Here is a 22,428-nt window from a genome sequence, read left to right as displayed (position 1 = left end):
TCATCATGCCAATTTATCAAGCTCTTGGGGGAGAGAAAGAGGGAGGAACTGAAAAGGGAAAAGAATAGAAGAGAGAGGAATAGCAAGGGGATGAAAAAAAAGTGGGGAGCAAAGAAGAGATAAATCAAATAACCCAAAGTCTTGCACGGAGTGTGAGCGAGAGAGTGACAGCCAGAGATTCTGGGGCAAATCTGAACACACTGGCAGCAGGCACACAGATCATAGTGATCTCAGATGGGATCAGATCGGCAGTCAGGGTTTAGGCAGACTGCTGAGCGACAGAACAGAGAAGGAGTGCCTTCCTCAAAGACTAACTCTCTCAGTAGAACGACACAAAACAACAGCATACTCAAGTACACACACACACACACACACACACACACACACACACTCACACACACACACACCCACACACACGCACACGCACACGCGCACACACACACACACACACACACACACACACACACACACACACACACACACACACACACACAGACACACACACACACACACACACACACACACACAGTGGAGGAAGTCGCCAACAGCAGCACTTCCAACACTGTGCAAAACTCTTTGGCTGCCGCCAGCCATGAAAGAGACAGCATGACAGATGATATCTCTGCGTTTCCATAGCAATCTCGGCATCTCCAAAGCGTTGCCTCTGACAGCAAGATGTTCATGAAGACTTTGTCGCCTCAAAAAAGTAGATCCAGCCTGAAAGCCTGTTATTACAGTTATCATTCAACCAGGGTACATTTGCATAATTGAACTCTGTAATTGGCCATCTGTTGTAAGCCTTTCTGAAGCTTTTATTTCCCCTCTTCTCTGACACAGGACAGTAACTCTCTTGTGATCTAACAGTTAAATGCCCGGGAGGTCATTCCCATTGACCTCTCAATTACACAGGGGTCAGCCTCAATCTGAGCAGCCCATTTCCACACAGATGATGGCCTGATTGAAAGGAACAGGCAAGGACAGGCCTTTTGACATACACAAAAATACGCTTTCATTCTTCTCTTGATTTCATAAAATGTAACATAATCCCAACAACAAATAGCTACGCTTAGTGGTCCATTATACAGTGACATTTATCATAACAGGACAATGAGTATAAAAACTGTATTTTTCCCAAGTCACCATCTGATGTTTTTGCCTGGCCATAAACTGTTTGGTCTGGTTTATACTTGCCATCCCCACACTACAATTCCGAGTACATCACTTCACTGCCAACCATTAGTAACTTAGGTACAGGTAAAGCCACATCTTCAGATTTCATTGGCATTTCATTGGGACTGGCTTATGGACTTCGAATCTCTAGAGAGAGAGAGAGAGAGAGTGTGTGCGAGTGTCTGTGTGTGTCTGCGTGTGTCTGTGTGCAAGCGTGTGTGGGGATCTGAAATGGACATGCCCCAGATCGATGCAGACAGCAGCAGCAGGGGTAGAGATCTGACGGCGGCTGACACCCCTAACCCTCTCATGCCTGCCCTCGCCCAGCAAGATCCCCACACAAGGATCACACCACAGCATCATCTGCCATGCCCTTAACTGCCCATACCACTGCTCTCTCCAGCCGGGATCACAGTGCCCTGCACTTCCATCTCAATGGCTCAGTGCATCACCATGGACAACAGCCGCTGGAATCAGAAGAGCACAAGACAGGCCGAACACAACTGAGACAGAGTCCCTCAGGGGACACAGTGAGTAGGCCATGTGGCACAGACGTGTTTATCTTTCTTATTTTTCAGCTTATGTTTTGTCAAACAGTCATAGCTTTGTAACAGTACCTTTTCAGACATTTGTAGTCCAAGCAGTGGCGTACAGCAATACTAGGCTGTGAATAAGCTGTGACTCAGCACTTTCTCGTCAGCTGACTCACACTCCAAAATACATGTCATAATGTCCGTAACACTCAATGGTGTTCAGTCACCACTGGTAACCATTACTCAGAGCACCGTCCTGAAAGCCCACTAACAGCAGCACCGAGAGTAGGGCCCTATGATTTCCACAAAATGGAAGACTCAGAATTCAGTAAGCAAGACGGCAACGACAGTTAAACACGGAATGCACAGATTGTAACAGTCTGGAATAAAATGACGTAAGACTAATACATGCGATAGCATTATAGGCAACATTGCTCGACATTGCTCAAGTTAATTTAAAAGTTAATGAAACGTCAACTCGGCAAATGTCATTATATCACCCTATCATGTTCTGTGCTCTCTAAAAGAGTGTTTGCCACATTGATGCAAAGTGACACATGGATTGTGAACCAAACAGCAAATACGGTCACTCGTTGTAGACATACATAGATTAAACCTGGCTAAGGTTGCAGCATCTGAATATTCTTAGAATAACCATAAGACTTACAATGCACATGTAGACTATCATAACACAAGTGGATTACTGACTCAAAAAAAACTTGAAGGTAATCTCCCTTTAAATATGTTTGCAATTATATCAAATTAAATTGAAAATTATATGAAAATGAGCGGCTGCTACTGTATTTGTAGTCTTCGGGGTGCGCTACTACTCTACATTCCCAACCTTATTACAACAGGTCTATCACCTTGACAGACACAAAAAATAAAAATAGATAATAACAGCACCATAGCCTATGTCCTGAGGAAATTTAATAATTGGACATCTGATTTGATGGTGGTCAAATTGATCAAACTGAAATTAGAGAAAACAAGGGAGCACATGTCTTACCTCCGTCATATGAGGTGTTGGGTTGAATCCACACAGGTTGCACACCTGGGTCTTGCACTGAGTGCAGATGTTGTAGTTAGGAGGCTCAGCCGTGTTCCCCACGTTCAGGTCCGTCTTACAGAGGGGACAGTTAGCCTTGGGCTTGGCTGTGGGGTCTGGGGGTCTCTGCTGCTGCTGCTGCTGCTGATGCTGCTGCTGGCCAGGAGGTGCTTGCTGCCCCACTGGTTTACCAGCAGGCCCCTGTTTCAGAGGGCCTTTGGCAGGAGGCTGCTGTTGCTGCTGCTGCTGCTGAGGAGGAACAGGCCCTCCTTGAGTGGGGTCCATGGTAATAACTTTGCTGGCCTGGTTGAGGAGGGAGGCACCAAAGCCAAACAGCTTCCCGAATGGCTGCTCAGGGGGTGGGGGCTGGCGGGACGGAGAGCTCCCAGCGCTGCGGGTCTGGTCCTGCCGGGCGGGGATGCCCTGTGGAGAGGGACCCGAGCGGGAGAGGTCTGGTTGGGATGGGGCTTTGGTCATTCCTGGAAGAGCGACTGCTCCGGGAGCTGGGAGCTTTCTCTGGGGTTGTGGGCCAGTCTGCTGGGGAGGGCCAGTCTGCTTGGGAGGGCCAGTCTGCTGGGGAGGGCCAGTCTGCTTGGGAGGGCCAGTCTGCTTGAGAGGGCCAGTCTGCTGGGGAGGGCCAGTCTGTTTGGGGCCGAGGGGTGGCTGGGCCGCAGGCTGGGCCGCAGGCTGGGCCGCAGGCTGGGCCGCAGGCTGGGCCTGGGATTGTGACTGGGCTGGGGGAGGCTGTGGCTGGGCAGGGACAGTGGCTGTGGCTGGAGGCCCAGGCTGGGGCTCAGGTTTGGCTTGGTGGGAAGGAGAGTGGATTTGCTGCTGGCTCTTGGAGCGCGGTGTGGTCATGTCCATTCCCAAAGCCCTCTGCATCTGGCAGTTCAGACACAGCCACTCTTGAACCTGTAATGCACACACACATACACACAGGTTAGTAACCTAATCCAAAAAGACATTGACTGGTATGATGGATTGGCAAGCTGGCTTCTGGGCACAGCAATAGGAGGATATATACTAATATGACCTCCAAAATGTCTCACACATCATAATGACATATGTGTTTGACAAATACTGCAATATGACAACCGTCATACTATTCTAATCCCAATAAGCTATAAGCATTCCTGCACAACAGAAAACTTCAAACCTACTGCACAAACATATATTAATAGCTGACAATAAATCAAAGGTTCAGTGTGAAAGCCTTGGGCTCTTTCTATGAATGCAGCTGAAATAAATTGATGCGGAGGCTTGTGAAAGCGAGGCTGATTCTAAACAACTCTAGCAGCCCCACAAAGGCAGGGAGAGGAAAGAAACAGGATTGCAGGGTTTTCAGCCTAAGCAGACTGATTAAACCTGATTAAGCTGGCATTCTCTCCCTTCCTTTCTTTTTGCTATCTTCTTTTTACTGCCCATCCTTCTCTTCCTCTATTTTACCAACCCTCTATGTGTGTAGCCGTCTTGTGTAGTTTTCATCCCCATCCCCCTCTCTCTCTCTCTCTCTGAGACACACGGAGAGTGTGTGAGTCTGTCTATGTGACGCACAGGCCTCAGACCTGTGTGATAATTGGCATCCCAGTGCTTTGACAGCTGCTTGGGCCACTTCCCTTTTCCAGTACACTGCTGTGAGATCAGGTTTGACAGGCTAGGGTGGGGAGTGGGCACAGAGGGACTGAAGGGCATACGGAGCATGTACACCAGCACACACACACACACACACACACACACATACACACACACACACATACATTCAGACACACACACATGTGCATCAAATAAGTACAAGCACTACACATGTGTGCTGCATATACTTGCATATACATATGACTATAGTCAAAGCTCTGATGTGTATTAATAAATGCACACACACACACTCACACGCACACTCACACGCACACACACACACAAACACACACACACACACACACACACATACACACACACACACACACACACACACACACACACACACATACACATACTGTCACTTCAGATCTTCACTTGACCTCTCCATTCAATGCATGATTCATCTGTATCCTCACCTCATTTACACTGCCAGGCCTGAGAGAAGGTAACCAGCGGACGACCACAAGCCTGCTTTTCCACTAACTATTTCACTTACGTAATGACTTTCATAGTAATTGCCTTTCAAATAAATCCTTGGTTCCGTGTGGTTCTCATTTCCAGACAAAGATAATGACATTATTTTTCATCATCCTTCCGCAAACAGTCACGGGCCATTATTATTATAAATGATTGCATCACTATAGTGATCATTTACTGCTGTGATCTGCAATTGCTGTTGTGCAGCTTTGGTACTTCTGACTCCATTTGAATCCAACTCCAAAGGAGGGGGCCCCTTTTGTCAATTAAATTAAATTAAATTAAATTCAATTCAATTCAATTCAATTCAATTCAATTCAATTCAATTCAATTCAATTCAATTCAATTCAATTCAATTCAATTCAATTCAATTCAATTCAATTTTATTTATATAGCGCCATAACAATACAATTGTCTGAAGGCGCTTTACAGAGCCCAGAGCCTGTAATCAATCCTCCAAGATCACCATTATGGCAGAGGTATGATGCTGAGGAGATCTACAGGCCTTCTGAAAGAATTGCACATTTCATAGCATCTAATTCAATAGCTAGCTGGTGTGAAGATTGGATTTTTTCTTAGGACGCTTTCTTGGCTGACGCTTTCTTGGCGCATAGCACAACACAGCACAGAGACAATTTTCAGGGACTTCTTGGCTTGGTGTTGTCAGAAAGTCCCTATATTGATCTGTCACATATCTATAGTCTCAGGTTTCTGTTTGTACAGCTCCAGGCTCTTCCCCTCTCTCACTCTGTCTCGCTCTCTCTCTCTCTCTATCTCTCTGTGTCTCCTAATGCCCCCCTGTTAAATGAGTGTAGAGAGACCGACATGTGGTGAGCTCTCAGAGACACTGTACAGCTCAAGAGGGTGAAGAGAGATGGGGGTCCATAGCCCTCATGGGACTGTTAGCAAAAGAGGAGATAGAGGAGGATGTGAAGGAGGAGGAGAGAGATTGCCCGACAACATGTGATCCTTCATTAGATCAGACCTTTTCCTCCGTGCCAGCCAGTATACTCGCCCAACCTGTCAGTGCTAATCTCTCCTCAGAGCCCGTCTCCAGCTCCCGCACTTTCTATTGTCTGTCCAACTCTTACTTTGTCTATTCACATTTTTTTCTCTCCTACTATGCCTTCACAGTACTCTCAATTAACTCTTTGTCTTTGTCTGGCTATTTCTTGTTCTTTTCACGCTTTCGTCTCTATCTCACTCTCCCGCTCTGTCTCTTTCTCTCCTCTTTCTTTGAGAACAGCACACTTCATTTCCTCCCTCTGTTCACTGATCTAAAGGCGGAAAGAGGGAAAACAGTAGTTTTTCATCATTATTCCCTTGTATTCAATACTGTATGCAAGCAAAATAGCTTATGGACTATACATTATGACAAATATGCCCAATTGACATTGTGGCATGCTATACAGACTCTCTCTCTCTCTCTCTCTCTCTCTCTCTCTCTCTCTCACTCTCTCTCTCTCTGTCTGTGTATGTGTGTGCAAGAGAGAGAGAGAGAGAGAAAAAGAGAGAATTGTGTGAGTGCCGGTGCATGTCTGTTCATGTGAAACAAGTAATATGTTCTATTTCCAGCAAGTGAAAAAGATGACCATAGTAGTGTGTGCGTGAGTGTCGGTGTGTGTGCCTGTGTGTTTGTGTGAGTTTCAACGTGTCTTTGAGTTGATTAATTCCCCAGATCCACATACTCTCTCTGTAGCCATTGATTTACCCACAAATTATAATGCAGTGCCTATCCCATTGATCCCACTATTCAGTGTGTGTATGTGTGTGTGCATGTGTGTGTGTGTGTGTGTGTGTGTGTGTCTTGAAACTGAATCCTTTACGGGTGAGGAGCCTATAGTTTCTGCAGACATACAGCACTGCACAAGACACACGCTTTAATCACCTCTGCTCTGATTTCACACAGATAACTGCTTAACTTGCATGGCTATTCAAGTAAGCGCTTGAGCCACAAAATATTTATGGTGAAGCACCACCGCTCTGCCACTGTGTTCTCTCTTGGGCTTTACTGGGATACAAATCAGCACAATGAAGACAAGCAGGCATGAAAGAGAGAGAGACAGCTACAAACCAGATATTTAAGATGCTGGAGACAGAGAACATAGACACAGAGACAGACAGACAGGACTGTGTGACAGGCAGACATACAGCGGGTAAAATAAGTATTAAACACGTCACCCTTTTTCTCAGTAAATATATTTCCAAAGGTGCTATTCAAATTACATTTTTACTTGAATAAATCAGAACAAATTAGTTCAGAAATTAAGTTACAGTATGTCTAATAATGTGAAATGACACAGGGAAAAAGTATTGAACACGTTTACTGATATTTATTTAATACTTTGTACAAAAGCCTTTGTAGGTAATGACAACTTTAAGACGCTTCCTGTATGGAGAAACTAGTTGTATTCATTGCCCAGGTGTGAGTTTGGCCCATTCTTCCACACAAACAGTCTTCAAATCTTAAAAGTTCCCTAGGCCTCTTCTATGAACTCTGATTCGGCCTTATTCAAGTCAGGTGATTGGCTGGGCCATTCTAGCATCTCTTCTTGGCTGTTCATTGTCTTGGTGAAATGTCCACCCTCGTTTTATCTTCATCATCCTGGTAGATGGCAGCAGATTTTTCTTAAGAATGTCTTGGTACATTTTTCCATTCATCCTTCCTTCAATTGTGTGACGTTTGCCAGTACCATATGCTGAAAAGCAGCCCCACACCATGATGTTCCCACCTCCAAATTTCACTGTTGGGATGATGTGCAGTGCCATTTATCCTCCAAACATGATGTTCCTTATTTCAATTATTACCGTAATATATTTTCTGAACGTATTTGTTTTGGTTTCTTTGTATGTATGGATTACTTGGGTTGTTGCCAACATCTGGTGAAAATGTCATGTCAGTAGCACCTTTGGAAATATATTTATTAAGAAAAATGGTGACGTGTTCAATACTTATTTTACCCGCTGTACATACAAACAGGAAGAGGACATTTAAGTAAGAAAGAAAGAAAGAAAGAAAGGTAAGACACACTGGAACAGATGGAAAGACAGCCATTTAAAAGTTGGCAAGACAAACAAACGTACAGGCTGGGGTGGGAACATGTACATGGAGCCAGTCAGATCATCATGTCACTGCTGAGACAGACAGGGAAGAAGCGTCTGGTGGGGCAGTATCAGCTCACTACAGCAAGAGGTGGGGGAACGAGAGAGAGACAGAGAGAGAGAGAGAGAGAGAGAAATAAGGCAGAGAGACAGAGAGAAAAAGACAGGTGGCTGCTGAACACTGCAGTTTGGTTGGGCGAGGAAATCATTTACAATGCAGTCAGTTAATCAACTCACTGACAAAAAACTGGGCCATGAAACATCAAAAGAGCAGTTGCATACCTTTGTGTATAGTGTATTTGCGCCTGCGCCTGCACACACAAACACACACACACACACACACACACACACACACACACACACACACACACACACACACACACACACACACAAGTACACACACACACACACACATCTCCGCAGCCTGCCAGCTCATTAGCAGGCTCTCCTCAGCCAACATCAGTTTAAGCAGAAACTGTCAGTTTCCCAGCAGATGATTTCATTATGAATTTAAACTGATTAGCAAGGGCATCGAGTAACGGACAGCATTTATCACTGCAATCATACCCAAAGCCCTAACCCAGGCATAGTATTCAATTCAATTCAATTTTATATAGCCCCAAAACAAACAATTGCCTCAAGGCGCTTTACAGAGCCCAGAACCTGGCTCCCATAGTAACATAGTATGCCTGCCCTGCAAGTTGACACTTTGCAGTGATGGATTGTATTGGGAGCTGAGTCGCCTGTTTGAAACTCAGGACTCTATATAGCCCAGTGGAAGGCACCACCTCTCTGCCTCAACCAATCAGGGCCAACTGATCAGGTGACTTGGCTCAGGCAGGGTATGCGATGTGAAAATTATATGGAGGACTTTTTCCTCACTGAAACACAAGGCTAAATCATAACATTATTGTGTGAACTAAATATAAAATTGTGTCAACAAAGGGTTCACAGAGCAGAAATTGAAAGCTACTGATAGAGCCTCTCCATTTATCGCCATACAGCAATACACCAGCACAGCCTCTCACTGTGGTACTGATGCAGCGCTGGGGCTTATTCTAGTGGGGTGCAATAAATGGGGATGAGACGCTAGAGTCTGTCTGAGCACATACACCGCCTCAGACTGGGCATCACAGTACCACACTGATCTACACGACACCCAATATCACATGCTGTCATTGCAAAGACAGTGTGGGCTTACATCCATATTTATGCAATGTTTGCAAGTGTGTGTACTGTATGTGTGTGTGCCGTCATGAGTATATGTATGCATGGACTGTATATTCATGTGCGTACACCTATGTGTTTGTGCGTGTAGAGCGCACAGTCCAGATGGCTATGATCTCACTTCCTGCATTCTCCTGGATGATTGATCCAGGCACTGGAGGTAAGGGTGTGAGACGGTGGGTCTCATTCCTCCAGATGGATCGCCCCCATAGAAATAGTCCCCATCCCCAGCAAGTCTCCCCCAGATACCTCTCTTTCCAGATAACATTTACATTTACAGTAGTATCAGACTCTTCTTATCTAAGGAAACATCCCATAAAAGTACCACATGAAGGTTGTATCTGTTATCATGAATCCAAGGTGCACATTATATGACCTTGAGATTGGTAGCACCATCTTCTGCTGATGCAGATTAAAAAGGCTCTGCCTGACTGGATCATTTAGGCCCTTCTGTTTGTCATGCTGCACCTGGGGACCTGTTTGCACCTGCTTACAACCCAAACCACCCCCGGATCAGTGCAGACAGTGTGAATGAAGATTGTTCCATGGTGCGTGACTCCTCTCGTGATTGTCACGGCTAATGTGCCGCTGGTCAAGGGTATGAGGGGAGGCTGAGACAGAATCGATTTCTCGCTCATGCCTGATGGGCCTCATCGGCCAATTCACCTGATATTGACCCAAATTCATCTCTCATTTTCTGATCTCACTTCTCCTGTGTCTTTTACTTGCATTTTCCACTTTTTCTTTCTGCCTCTCTCTCTCTCTCTCTCTTAATGCTGTGACACCCCTAAGTCCTCCCCCTCCCCCCTCTCGCCTCTCCCTCGATTCTCTCCTCCGAGGCTGGGGCTTGCAGGGCTGGAGTGGGAAATCATTTTCTGGGGGTGAGTGAAATCTATAAATAGAGGATCAGCCAGTGGCAGGCGGATCCTCCCCTGCACCGTGCCGGGAGACTACTGGAGTGTGTCCGCGCCACTTCTTCTCCCTCAGTGTATCGCTCCATCGTTCTGTCTCCTCCGCTCTCTTCCTCTAAGACAATATCTTTTCTCTCTCACTTGCTAAATTTCCTTTCCTCTGCTTGCTCTTGCCACCTCTCACAAAGCTCTCTCTCTCTTGCACACGCACCTTCTCTCCTCTCCTTACTCTTCATTTCTCCCTGCTCTCTCCTCTCTTCCTCACTTGCGTATATCTTTCTACCTTCCTTCTCTGTCTCAGTCTCTCTCTTCCAATTCCCTCCATTTTCCCCCACAGGGATAAATGCTAGTTAAAGAACAGGGAGCTTGTGGTGGTTTCAGCAATCTTACTCCTCTAAGGAAAACCCAACATTAGTCATGGCCTGTGTACCGACACCCACTGTTTAACAAGATTCCACTATGAAAACAAAATGTTCTTCAACAATTCTATAAAAAAAATGGCCTAGGTTTCAAAGGTAAGGGTCTCACCCTTAACTATGATCAGAGACCAAAAATAGACATGCTTAAACTTCAGATCAGAAAAAAAAACCTGCACGTGAACGTGTTCTGTGACAAGTTATGTAGGTAGGTAACTGACTTTCTCTGTATTCACTAGACTAGAGTATGTGTTCCAATAAACATTAACTGCCACAACAAAACACTGGGCAATATCACATAAATGTCAAATGATTAAAATTTGTATCACCTTCTAAGTTGACAAGAAGAGTATTTCCTCTCATATACAATCAAAAACAAATACTTTAGAAAGACTATATTGAAAATACAGGCTTCAAAATAGAAACTCAATGCAACAAAAGAGAATGCATTTGTGATCACTGACACAAAGGTTAGAAAACCTGTGATAGTTGAAACAAAAATGAATATGCATGATCCATGAGATGGAGAGACTAACCTTCCTATAACGATTGAGAAATTACTTGAATATCGGAAGATGGACACAATGGAATCTGTATGTGTTTAGGTCGGGTTGTGATTGTTGGTTGACTTTGATATAATTTGCCATTTCATTTTCCTTTCTGCCGCTGTATATTATGTAAATACTTGCCTATGAATGCTGTAGTGCATGTCACAATAATATGATGTACGAAATGAATGTTGTCGTGCCGACACTTAACTTAAGTCTGTATGGTTCTTCAGTACCATTGTTTTTCACAGAAAAACTTAATAAAATCTAATCTAAGTAATATAAAAAAAAAGAATATGGCTGTCATTTCCTATCAACCTAATTGCATGAACATGGTTATTAAATGACCTGTCAAAACCAGAACTTTATAAGTTTTGGACCTACGGGTTGTGTCTATCACCAAAGCTCCACATGGGAAATAATTGCCAGAGGAACTGAAAATCTGATTGTGACATTTCACAACCAAGATGGAAAAGGATACAGGAAGATCACTGACCGACTAAACATAAGTCGAAACCCAGTTTCAGCAGTAATCAGGAGGTATAGAACAAGCCATAGCACCACTAATCACAGAGGCTGTCCTCCTGAAATGACACCAAAGACAATGCACTCCGCACACGCCCTAGCTCTGTGTTTCACACTTGGCACAGTGGTTATCAAAAGAAAATTGAGTTTCCGTGACAGCTCAGACAGTGTGACGGACATTGCATAATGTCAATCTATATGGGCAGTGTCAAAGAAAAATCCCTTGCCTGCTCTTTGGCGCAGAACTGCAATATCAAACATTAGATTCATGGTAAAGCAGCTGCCGTGACCACCAAATGTTGGTCAGCATAATCTCTAAAATGGTAATCTTATCATGGTAACAAACGAAAGGTCCCCACACTGGTATTGCTCTCACACCTAGGGTCAGGAAACAAACTGAGGTATGAGTGACTACCATTACGTAATTACAGTATGGGAATGGGGGTAGGCCATTAAGAATCAGCTCAGCCAGTGGGTCAGAGAAGCCTGATTACTCAGAACAACAAAAGGTTGTCAGAACTGTTTGCATTAGAAACATAGCTCATTGACATTAGAAGCCTATGAGGTGTCTTAGGTAAACAGTATGTATGGCTAGAGATGGAGATGCTTGTTGTTCAGATCTGCACTGCGTCAAACGCAAGAGAAGCATACTTTTCCCTGCAGCCTAAAAAACACAAAAAGAAGCCTGTTGAACATTGGGAGCTCATTCTTTGGTCAGAGGGGACCAAGATACATTTGCTAGGCTCAGATGGGGTCCAACATGTTTGGTGTGAGCCTGGCCAGGTGAAGCACAGAGGCAGGAACGAGATGATGTGGGGCTGCATGAGTGCAATAGGAGATCACATTTATAGATCGCACCATGATTGGCTGACACAATGACTCCAGAAACTTAGCAGAAGAGAAATATTCCAGCAGGATAAAGATCCAAAATACACTGCAAAAAGAGTTTCTAAAGAAGAAAAAAATTAAAACTATGATCTGGCCAAGTATGTCGCCAGACTTTACGTAATCCAATAGACACCTTTGGGGTATTTTAAAGAGAAACGAAGAGCAACACAACCTTCCCAGCATAGAGCAGCTGAAGAATAAAAGAACATCCGTGGTGTACTGACTTTTGTTTCATTGTATTTCTACTCTGGGGCCTGTATTTTTAATGTAGGTAATCTAAACTGTTAGTTATTTTACATAAGAGCACATACCCTTCTGTTTAAGTAAGGCAATTACTGTCAGGCAATTTTGAATCATTTGAGATGTAATTTATCACACAGGGGTGTACTCTGTACTTCTGTTCTTTACTGTATAAAACAACCATTTGACAGAATTTCAGTTTGCACACACATTAACTCACAGGCATCATATGGTGACAACATACTATTACTGAACTGTAACCACCCGTCATATCCCTCATCAGTGTGCAGCAGGTAATGTGGACATTTGCACTGAATTATTAAGAGTGTGTGTGTGTGTGTGTGTGTGTGTGTGTGTGTGTGTGTGTGTGTGTGTGTGTCTGTGTGTGTGTGTGTGTGTGTGTGTCTATGTGTGTGTGTGTGTGTGTGTGTGTGTGTGTGTGTGTGTGTGTGTGTGTGTGTGTGTGTCTAAGAGTGACTGGGGAATGAAAGCTTCATGTACTGCCTGATTCAGCTCTATTTGAATCTCTGAGGAGGGAACATGGTGGAGGAGCGAGGAGTGGAGAGAATGCCAATGGAGGGCAAAGTCAATAAATAGAGGTGGATGGAAGCCCCGGAAAATAGAGATGAGGCAGAACGGGGATAGTAGAGGAGATGGGAGAAGGAGTGAGAGAAGCAGAAGGGGGCTTAAAAGGTGATGAAAAGGGAAGAGAGATTAAAGAAAGAGCGAAAGAAAAGACAAAAAAGAAATAAAGGAGATGAGAATGGAAGGGGAGAGATTACAGTCAGTGGTTTGGAGGGTGATTCTTCTGTCTGTGAGCTCTCTCTCCCTCTCTCTCTCTCTCCCTCTATCTCTCCCTCTCTCTCTCCCTCACTCTCCCTCTCCCTCACTCTCCCTCTCTCTGTGAGTAATCTGAACAGCACACTCATCCGCTCCACCTCTGTCCCTGTCACCCAAAGACAACCTGGAAGTGACAACACTGAAAACCAACAGCAGCCACTTCCAGTCTCTGTCTCTCTCTCTCTTTCTCTTTCTCTCCCTCTCTCTCTCTCTTTTCTCTTGCCTCATCACTCTCTCTTTTTTTACTTACTGTTTCACACAACCTCTCAGGACACCAAAACATATTTACACCCCATTTCTTTTAGGATCGCACACCTCTTACTCTCTCTCTCCCTGAGGAGTCCATTTTAAGCATCTCCACTGCTGAACTGTGCCAGGCACTGGGTCAGCCCCAGGCAGACAGAGCCAGTCCAGGCAGGGCATCCATTGCCCCTAGTGCTTTATTTTCACACAAGTCGACGGAGATCCACCTAGCCCACCTGTGTTTGTGTGTGTGTGTTGGTGTGTGTGTGTGTGTGTGTGTGTGTGTGTGTGTGTGTGTGTGTACATCTCCTCCATCTGTCTCTCCTCTACAAGAGAAATAAGTTTCTCTCTACTCGTTTTATCATCTCATCAGTGTGATCTCTAATACACTGACATTCAACAATGGTCATTGAATACCAAAAAACAAGCACACATACCTCTGTGAGGTGAGGGTTGGGGTTGAACCCACATTGGCTGCAGACCAGAGAGTTGCACTGTGTGCAGGTGTTGCCGTGCGGCTTGCCGGTCGTGGGGTTCGTCAGGTCGGCAGTCTTGCAGACAGGGCAGAGTTTGCTGCTGGGCATGGGTGCGATCTGGGGTACAGAGTACGGTGAAGTTGGGGCACTGCTTCTGTCAGGGGACGGAGAGCGTCCTGTCTTACTGCTGCCCACGTCTACCTGGAGAGTCTTTCGGGCTACGTGTCCCTGGTCGGGGGTGGCAGTCAGTGCAGGGGCCTGCTGCGGGGCCCCAGGCCCTGGGCCCACTGGAGCTGGGGCTCCTGGTTTAGACCCTGCACCAACACTGTGGAGAGAAAGGACAGAGATACATTAGAGATGCTCTAACATTATGAAGGTGGCTATTTGGACCCAACTATAGCCATGGTAGACATGGAAAAAGGATTTCATTCTCTGAAAAGACACTTAGTTTAAAAAGACATGATAGTGAAAACTGAGCGGTTCGGATTTTGCTTTGCAATTTAACCTTGCAATAATACACCACCGTGGTCTACCAGGCTCTGGTCAGGGAGGAGGTATAGCGGATTAAGCGCCGACATGGGAGCGAAACACATTAGAGTTCCCCCACAGAGCTAAAAGCAGCTGGGCTTTGTTGTTTAGGTGTACTTAAGCATCCTATATGACGCCACCAACGTTAGTTACACCCAGATAGTCACTGCAGGAAGAGTGAGCGGATGTTTGGGATGCACCATTACCTGGGCGCTCTGAGCTTTATTGCATTCTCAAAATGGGGTCCTCCATTGCGCGCAATCTGTTCTCAGTATAGCCATAAGTAGTTTGTGCTCTGACTGTGGAGAGTGGAGTGTGCACCCTCTGGCTTGAGTGAAAGATGCAATGCAGTATTTATTAAAGATCTTCATGCTATGCAGTATGGGCATGTGGTATGGCACTGACTTATTCATTTCTGAATGGCTGGTTCATGTTGCAGACTGGTAGTTCATTTTTCTATCTGCTTCCTATTCAGGCTCATTTGTGTTGGCATATATACTGTATACCCTCGCTACTGTCGACAATTTGGTTAATTAGCCTGTGTTTACACTGAGCCGGGAGTCTGTATTTCGGTGTTATTTACTCCCCTCGTTTGCTCTCTGTGTTGTTGTTTTACAGTTGCTTCTCAATGCAACTAGACAACGTAGCTTTTTAGCCTTTGTACTTTGCCATATCCTTGGTTGATTCTGAAGCTGTAATGTGCTTTAAATGGCCATTTGGAAGGGTACTAAGAGGAGGCTGCCAACATTGCCCCCTTCCCCCCATCTAAAGCCCAACTGTGCCCCTCTGTGCCCTTACTCTCACAGCAGCATGTAGAAGGCCAGGTAACTCTCAGGCCAGGTAACTCCAACATTCTCATTTAGATGCCTGCTCAGGCTTCTTGGTTATATAAAACAGAGAAAGAGTGGAGGAAGAACTAGAAAGTGTAGTCCTGTACTCCTGTAGTAATAGCCCCTGTTGTTCTGCTGTCCAACAGGAGTCTTGTTAGTGGTCCCATCACCTAATCTTGCCCTTTCTCTCTGTCCCTCTCTCTCTCACACCTCCTCTCAATAACATGGACAGTACACACATAGCCACAGAGCCTTTTAACAGCCCCCAGCACCAAACGCAAGCATCTTGTTTTCAGACTGACTCAGCAGCCCGGCTGTTAGGAGCTAATATTCCCTGACCACCATTACACTGACCCCCAGTGCAGCAGGGAAGAGATTCAAGTGAGAATGAGGCTCTGTGATTTAAGACTAGTGTGGCAACCCCTTTGGCGCGTGAAACTAATTCAGACAAATAGCGGAACTGTATGACTCAGGGTCAGAGGCATCATCACTCTGACATCACCCTGCCAGTAAGAACAATGAGATCACCCATCACTGAGACACCAGGACTCTTTCCTGGTACTCTGTCAGCAGTGACAGAAAGTGTGACTACTCATGGTGAGGTGCTCTGTCACTGTGATGGACTTCAGCACCTGGGTGGTCATTTGCTTTTCGGTTGTCATGGCGATAGAGACCTTGTTGGCATGAATAGAAGGTCAACTCTTCCCAGAAGGGAACTGATAAATACATCCACTACTTCAGCAGTGGGATCTCCATACCCCACTCTAAGAAGGGATGTGGAAGAATGGTGCAACAGCTCAAAGGCAGACTTGGTGTCTTGTTTACAGTCACAAACCAAGCAATTGAAAAAGCAATCACACAACAACAGTGTTTTGAGGGTGTCTGGGATTTGTTTGCTGCTTTTAACTTGGTAAAGGAGAAATACAACACAAAAGTAAAAGAGAATTAATAATTTGTGTCATTCACTCGATGTATAAAAGTCTCCCGGGAGAAAGGAACACCAAATACCCATACATCCATAATATTCATTGTCAGCCACCCAGGTCTCCTGGGGAAAGAACTCATGACTAATATCTCACTGTTAATATGGCTTCACTAGCCCATCCAAAGTGTTGCCACCATGGCACCCGGTGTTGACCCATTCAGACCGCTTTTCAAGCATAGTGTGGACTCAGCGCCACTGTAAGGGATCAGAAGCAACAAGTGTATTAATCACACTGTGTTTACCAGTATGTGGGAAGGAGTCAAGTGTATTAATCACACTGTGTGTACCAGTATGTGTGAAAGAGTCAATGGCATTTCATGGAAATAAGGCAAATTGTCCCCTCATATGTGTTGTCGTTACACTACCCTCAGCTACTTGCTCAACAGTTCACACCGACTGGCATGCATGTTTTGGCTAGGACAGACACACCTATACTGTATATCCCAATGATTTTCTCCAGCCAGGAAATAAATAAGTGTGGTAATATGACAAACAGATTTCAGAAGTTGACTGAATCTGAGCACATGGGAGTGTTTTGACGGTGTGGTACAGCGAGGTGCTGCTGGGCTCATGACAATCGATTGCTGCGGTAGCTGCAGCCCAACTCCTTTCTCTACGGGATGAAGCCAGGGGCGTGAGCACCGGACTGACACAGTCTGTTATATACTAGTCCTGCTGTTCAGTTCTGTAAAATTAAAATATACTATGCTCAATATACTATCTCCAACCCTCTACAGTGTGTCAAAATGAGAATACACAAATACCTACCCCAGCACAAACACATAATTTACATACATACATACATACACACACACACACACACACACACACACACACACACACACACACACACACACACACACACACATTTTTTTTTACACAGTTTACTATATACTGTGGCAGAGTCTGCAAAATCCTTGTCACAAGCACACCATATTTTCCCATCGCAATTACCTTGACCGTTTGTCAAACAAAATGACACCTCAACAACCTAAGCGGAGAAAATGCAGGCAATTATTTCTGAGGCATCCTGCAGATAGCACTGCTGTGTCTGGTATTTTGCCCTCACAGATAACAGTGGAAAGCCCATGAGATTTATTTCTCACTGATCTCTTCCAATGCCTGTATCTACCAGAGCTGGAATGTAAAGAGCCTCTCTCTCTCTCTCTCTCTCTCTCTCTCTCTCTCTCTCATTTTAATGGAGACTACCAGACCTTGTGTGTAAGCATGTATCTGTGTGTGTGTGTTTGTGGAAGTGATGGAGGTAGAACATTTGAGTACAAGGCATTCAGACAATTATCTCCCTTTCTCTTTCATATGTCTCACTTTTTCTCTCTAATCTCGATGCTATTTTTATGAGGGTACATCCAGCACCTCAGAATGAATATGTCTAACACCACCAGTGTTCAAACAGTGTTAAGAGACACCATGGTACGTGGGAGCCATAAACACAATGGAAATATGAAAGGTAAGAAAAAGCCTACTCTCCCAGTTAATCCAAAACACTGGTTAGCATTCATAACCTAAATTGGGACACATTTAACAGAGGACAAGACATGAAGCAACAGAGTTTCTGAGGGGGCAGCCTTACAGTGCCTTCACACTATGCAAAGCAGTGGTGGTAAAGAAATAATTCATGCTTGATGTTTGACCTTAATCCAGCTACTTTATAAATTCCATTTTCATTGTGCAAAAGGACTGCAAAAAATTAATTTTCTCTGACATTTTTGCTAACTGAATTGCTTGGTTTTCCTTCACTGGCAAAACTGATAATTTTTCAACCAATGTTCAGAATCATTCAAGGAACTAGACAAAAACCAGTCAAAAACAGGCAAGAACTATAAATGTTATGCAGATTAGGAGACAGTGACAAATTCCGCAAGTTGAATATTTTTACTTGCTTGTTTCTCACATATAATGTAGTCTTAAATTTTTTAAAACATCATTCAGTTCACCTCCAAGGCCAGATCAGTCTCATAACAGTCCCGCCTATGATGTGTGCGTGGAGTTTAATCTTAAATTTAAAAAAAAAATGTAGGCAGATCTGGCAACAATGTACAAGCAAAGACTAAGATCAGGGTTTTCCTCTTTCTTCTGTGGCACATAATTAGATAAATAAGATGTGGCCTTTTAAATATACTTTGCAAAACAAGAATGGTTTCATTATCATCTCTGCCTCTTCAGGATTGAGTTTGCTTCCTGACAGACTCACAATCATGGTAAGTACACTGGCATCCAAACCTGGACTGCAAAGTTTACCTTTGATTGTTTGTGTTGGACTGTTGGTAATGTTGGAAATGTATCTACGGGTAGATGTGAATATCGGCTATTAATCACTTGTCATGATAGGTGTAACTAGACGGCCCTAAACATTGGACGAAGGCAAAAACTATGACTGTAGATCAAGTGCTGTGGTATAAACATTGCCGGCGCAACTAAAAGTTCCAGGGTTTCTGCAGTAGTGTTCGTATTGTAATGCAGCATCTTTGCTTAATCTTACTTTATAGTCTAGTCACTATTCTGTATCACATTTGTGCACTTGTGCACATTTGTGATGGAGCCTGGGATGAGAACGAGTCTCCTTGATCAAATGAACACTGAAGTCTCATTCCCAGAGGTTAGCCTCACTGCTGAGTGACAGCGCAATGGAGTGGGTGCCGTGAATTAGCAGAGAGAGACGGTGAGCGGCGTAGCGATGTACGGGCAGAGGAGTGATGAAGTCACGTGACCCAGCCTCAGGGCCCAGGACACAACAGGGAGTCGTCTTTGGGCTGGCTTACGTGAAGGAGGTGGTGTGTGTGTGTGTGTGTGTGTGTGTGTGTGTGTGTGTGTGTGTGCGTGTGCGTGTGCGTGTGCGTGTGCGTGTGCGTGTGTGTGTGTGTGTGTGTGTGTGTGTGTGTGTATGCGTTTGTGTAACAACACAAACAAGAATCACATTTATCAACCTACTTTGTCTTCAATCCAAAACTGCTCTCATTACGTTTTTTTTTTTTTTTTTAAATCCTTAGATCCCCTGATGAAATCAGTGAAAACAACCTTCAATGTAATCTTTACCTAAACCTTCATTCTCATTGAGAATAGACTCTAACCATCCATTCAGTTCTGCCTAATATTTAAACTGCTCGTGGACCAAGCTAGTTGGTTTATGTTCTGTCTTGTACCACTGTATGCCACGCATCTCATACCATCCCCTGCGTAATAAATTGATTCGTTACCAGTTGCATATTGAAGTGCAAAAAGAGCGTGAAATATTTCCATCATGATCACTGTACTTGTGCTCCAGCGAGGGGATTGGTTGTGTGTGTGGGAGGGTGGGCTGAGGTGATAAGAGGGGCTCCTACTAAGGCACCACAGACAGAGCGATCATCAGGTTCCTGCATCACCTACTGTGTCCTGAAAAGAGACATCACTTCTCTCTCTCTCACACACACTTTCTCATTTTCTCTCTCTCTCTCTCTCTGTCTGAAACTGAACCTGCACTGTGTGATTTTTTTCTTTCCTGCTCACACCATCTCACTCGTTCTCTTTCTCTGAAGACACCCACACGCAGCCCGCTTTCTCAAGAACAAATGCAGGCACGCGCTTGCTATCAGCCAGCCTTCCACAGGCCTGTGTGGGCTTCTGGGGTTGGAGGAATATCAACTATGCGGAAGACGGAGGAGAGAACAGCACCAGCCATGAGGCCCATCTGGACCCCATCCCCCTCACTCCCACTTCCTGTCAAACACACGTACGTTACACAAGGGGAACGGGGACAGTGTGTGACAGGGTGTCACATGAAAGTAAGGGGAATATTAATAATCTCCCATAGGATTGTACAACATTACACTAGCAAATGAGTTACATTAATCTGGCCACTGTCATAGTGATTGCCACAAAAATACATAGAAGTTAACAGTTATCCTCATATTGTTTAAGTAAAGCCTTTTTGTGTTTACTGAGTGATCAGGTTGAATGCATGGTTTGAAGTTAAAACCATGAATTGGTGCAACATTTTGTATTCAAAATAATACATATGCTGCTGTGTGAGCTGGAGATGTAACAGTCCTTCACACATATACACTCAGAAACATCAATAACAGGACTAACGTCATATAAATAACATACATAAAAAAACAAGGCATTTGAGGACTGCCATGTTGACAGACACACTGAACCAAAAAGCCCTACAAACACAAATAAAGTTGGAACGCAGAGGATGGCTGAATTTGGTCCAGTGATTTATCATAGCACGTGTGTAGGTCCCAAGAGCTGCTATTCTGTTGTGCTACGCTGTGTCCCATAAGTGAACAAAGCTTAAATTATGCAATTAGAGCCAGAAAATGTCACAACACCGTAGATATTTACTACTTTGAATATACTGCTTATTGCTTGTTAACTCACTCTGCAGAATGTTGCTGGGATAAATATGTGTTTTTGTTTTTTACCACAAGCATAGAAACTCCATACAATCCATACTTCAAATATTTGTATATCAGTGTACGGGCATTAGTTATTTCCAAACATCATATACATGTTTCCGATGTTCAGATTGGAATAAGAAGCAAGCTGTGTCCTCTGCTCTGCCTTGTTTCACAAAACTGAACAAACAGTGTGAGCAGTACGTGACTGACACAGCTGCTTTCTAGCTGAGGTACTGTACCTAGCAAAATCATCAGCTCCGGCTATTAAGCTCACCTCTCTCAGCTCTCGTACTTTTACCTCCATGGTGAAGAAATAGGAAAGATAATGTAAAAACATTAGGAGATAATAACCCAATCAAATATAACTGCTTAGTACATTATTCATGTGGGTGTAAATGTGGGTCTGTGTGCGGGTGGAGATGTGGGAGAGAGGGAGTTGAATATCCTCTAGCACGTGAAACAAATGGTTCACGTTTTCTGCAGTATTTCCATGAATTGTTAACGAGGTAGACTTCGCTCGTGCATCTCAGGAACGTTTAGAGGCGTTTTTCTGTTGTATTCTGAGCGAACATCGCCGTCCCTATAGAAGCAATAACATCGACCATTCTAAAAGGTGTGGCGGGCTAGCTGGAGCTCCATTAAGACATTACTGCCATTCACAATGGAGGCGTTTCTTTCGAAAACGCTCTGTTTCATGCTAATATTACGCTAACCATGACCACAATCTGATATTGCCTAGATATCCACATACGTTTCAGCAACCTTTTAAGGTTTTCGTCCGATGAATAGCTTACTTGCGACAACTGCTGCATTTTTTTTAAGTGTAATTGTGTCTATGATGATGGATGACACGTTTTTATATTGCTGGCCACAAATGTATTGTATGTGTGTATTAAATCACCTGCATAACAAGGCGTAGACACGCGAGAAGATTTCACAGGCATTTTTTTGCCATTCAGTGAGCATGTTACAAACGTTTATCTGCCAGCTGCTGTTGTGATGAGGTGCTTCTAAAGGCGAGCAGCACGCTGGATGTCAGTAAGATATGAAGACAGCAATTAGCTTGCAATAACCACTTTGCACCCTGCAAACTGAGATAGTTGACTGGAGATCAGCCACCATAAGAAACTCTCTCGCAGGGGGACATCTTTACACCCAGTAGGCTAAGTAGGTGGAACACCTATGTTTCATTCAACAGTTCCGTGGAGAGTAGCTCTCGAGAATAATGTGTTATTATTGCGATGCTGAGCAGTAAGAACATTTCATCCTTCCTTGGCCTCTGTTATTAGCACTAGCGTTGTACGTGATGGCCACGTCCATACCCCTGGCTAAGGTCTAAATACAGACTAGCATATACTCTGCTATGCTAATGTCTCAACCAAAACTACTACTCCTTATGCTAA

The 22,428-nt window shown here is 44.3% G+C and overlaps 1 protein-coding gene across 1 annotated transcript in view; it reads right to left on the bottom strand.

The window, feature by feature from the left end:
• bsnb (bassoon (presynaptic cytomatrix protein) b) overlaps window positions 1-22,428 on the bottom strand; it is a gene marked incomplete at both ends in the record, with an annotated part of 62,148 nt that overhangs the window by 39,312 nt on the left and 408 nt on the right. Inside the window, 2 exons of the mRNA XM_080846290.1 lie at window positions 2,713-3,663; window positions 14,241-14,604. Coding sequence (XP_080702416.1) covers window positions 2,713-3,663; window positions 14,241-14,604 — 1,315 coding nt within the window. The remainder of the gene's footprint in view (window positions 1-2,712; window positions 3,664-14,240; window positions 14,605-22,428) is intronic.

The sequence above is a fragment of the Sprattus sprattus genome, assembly GCF_963457725.1.
Source record: "Sprattus sprattus genome assembly, chromosome: 10".
Lineage (NCBI taxonomy): Eukaryota > Metazoa > Chordata > Actinopteri > Clupeiformes > Clupeidae > Sprattus > Sprattus sprattus.
Note: the sequence above shows the minus strand (reverse complement) of the source record. Positions and strands in the feature narration are given on the sequence as shown.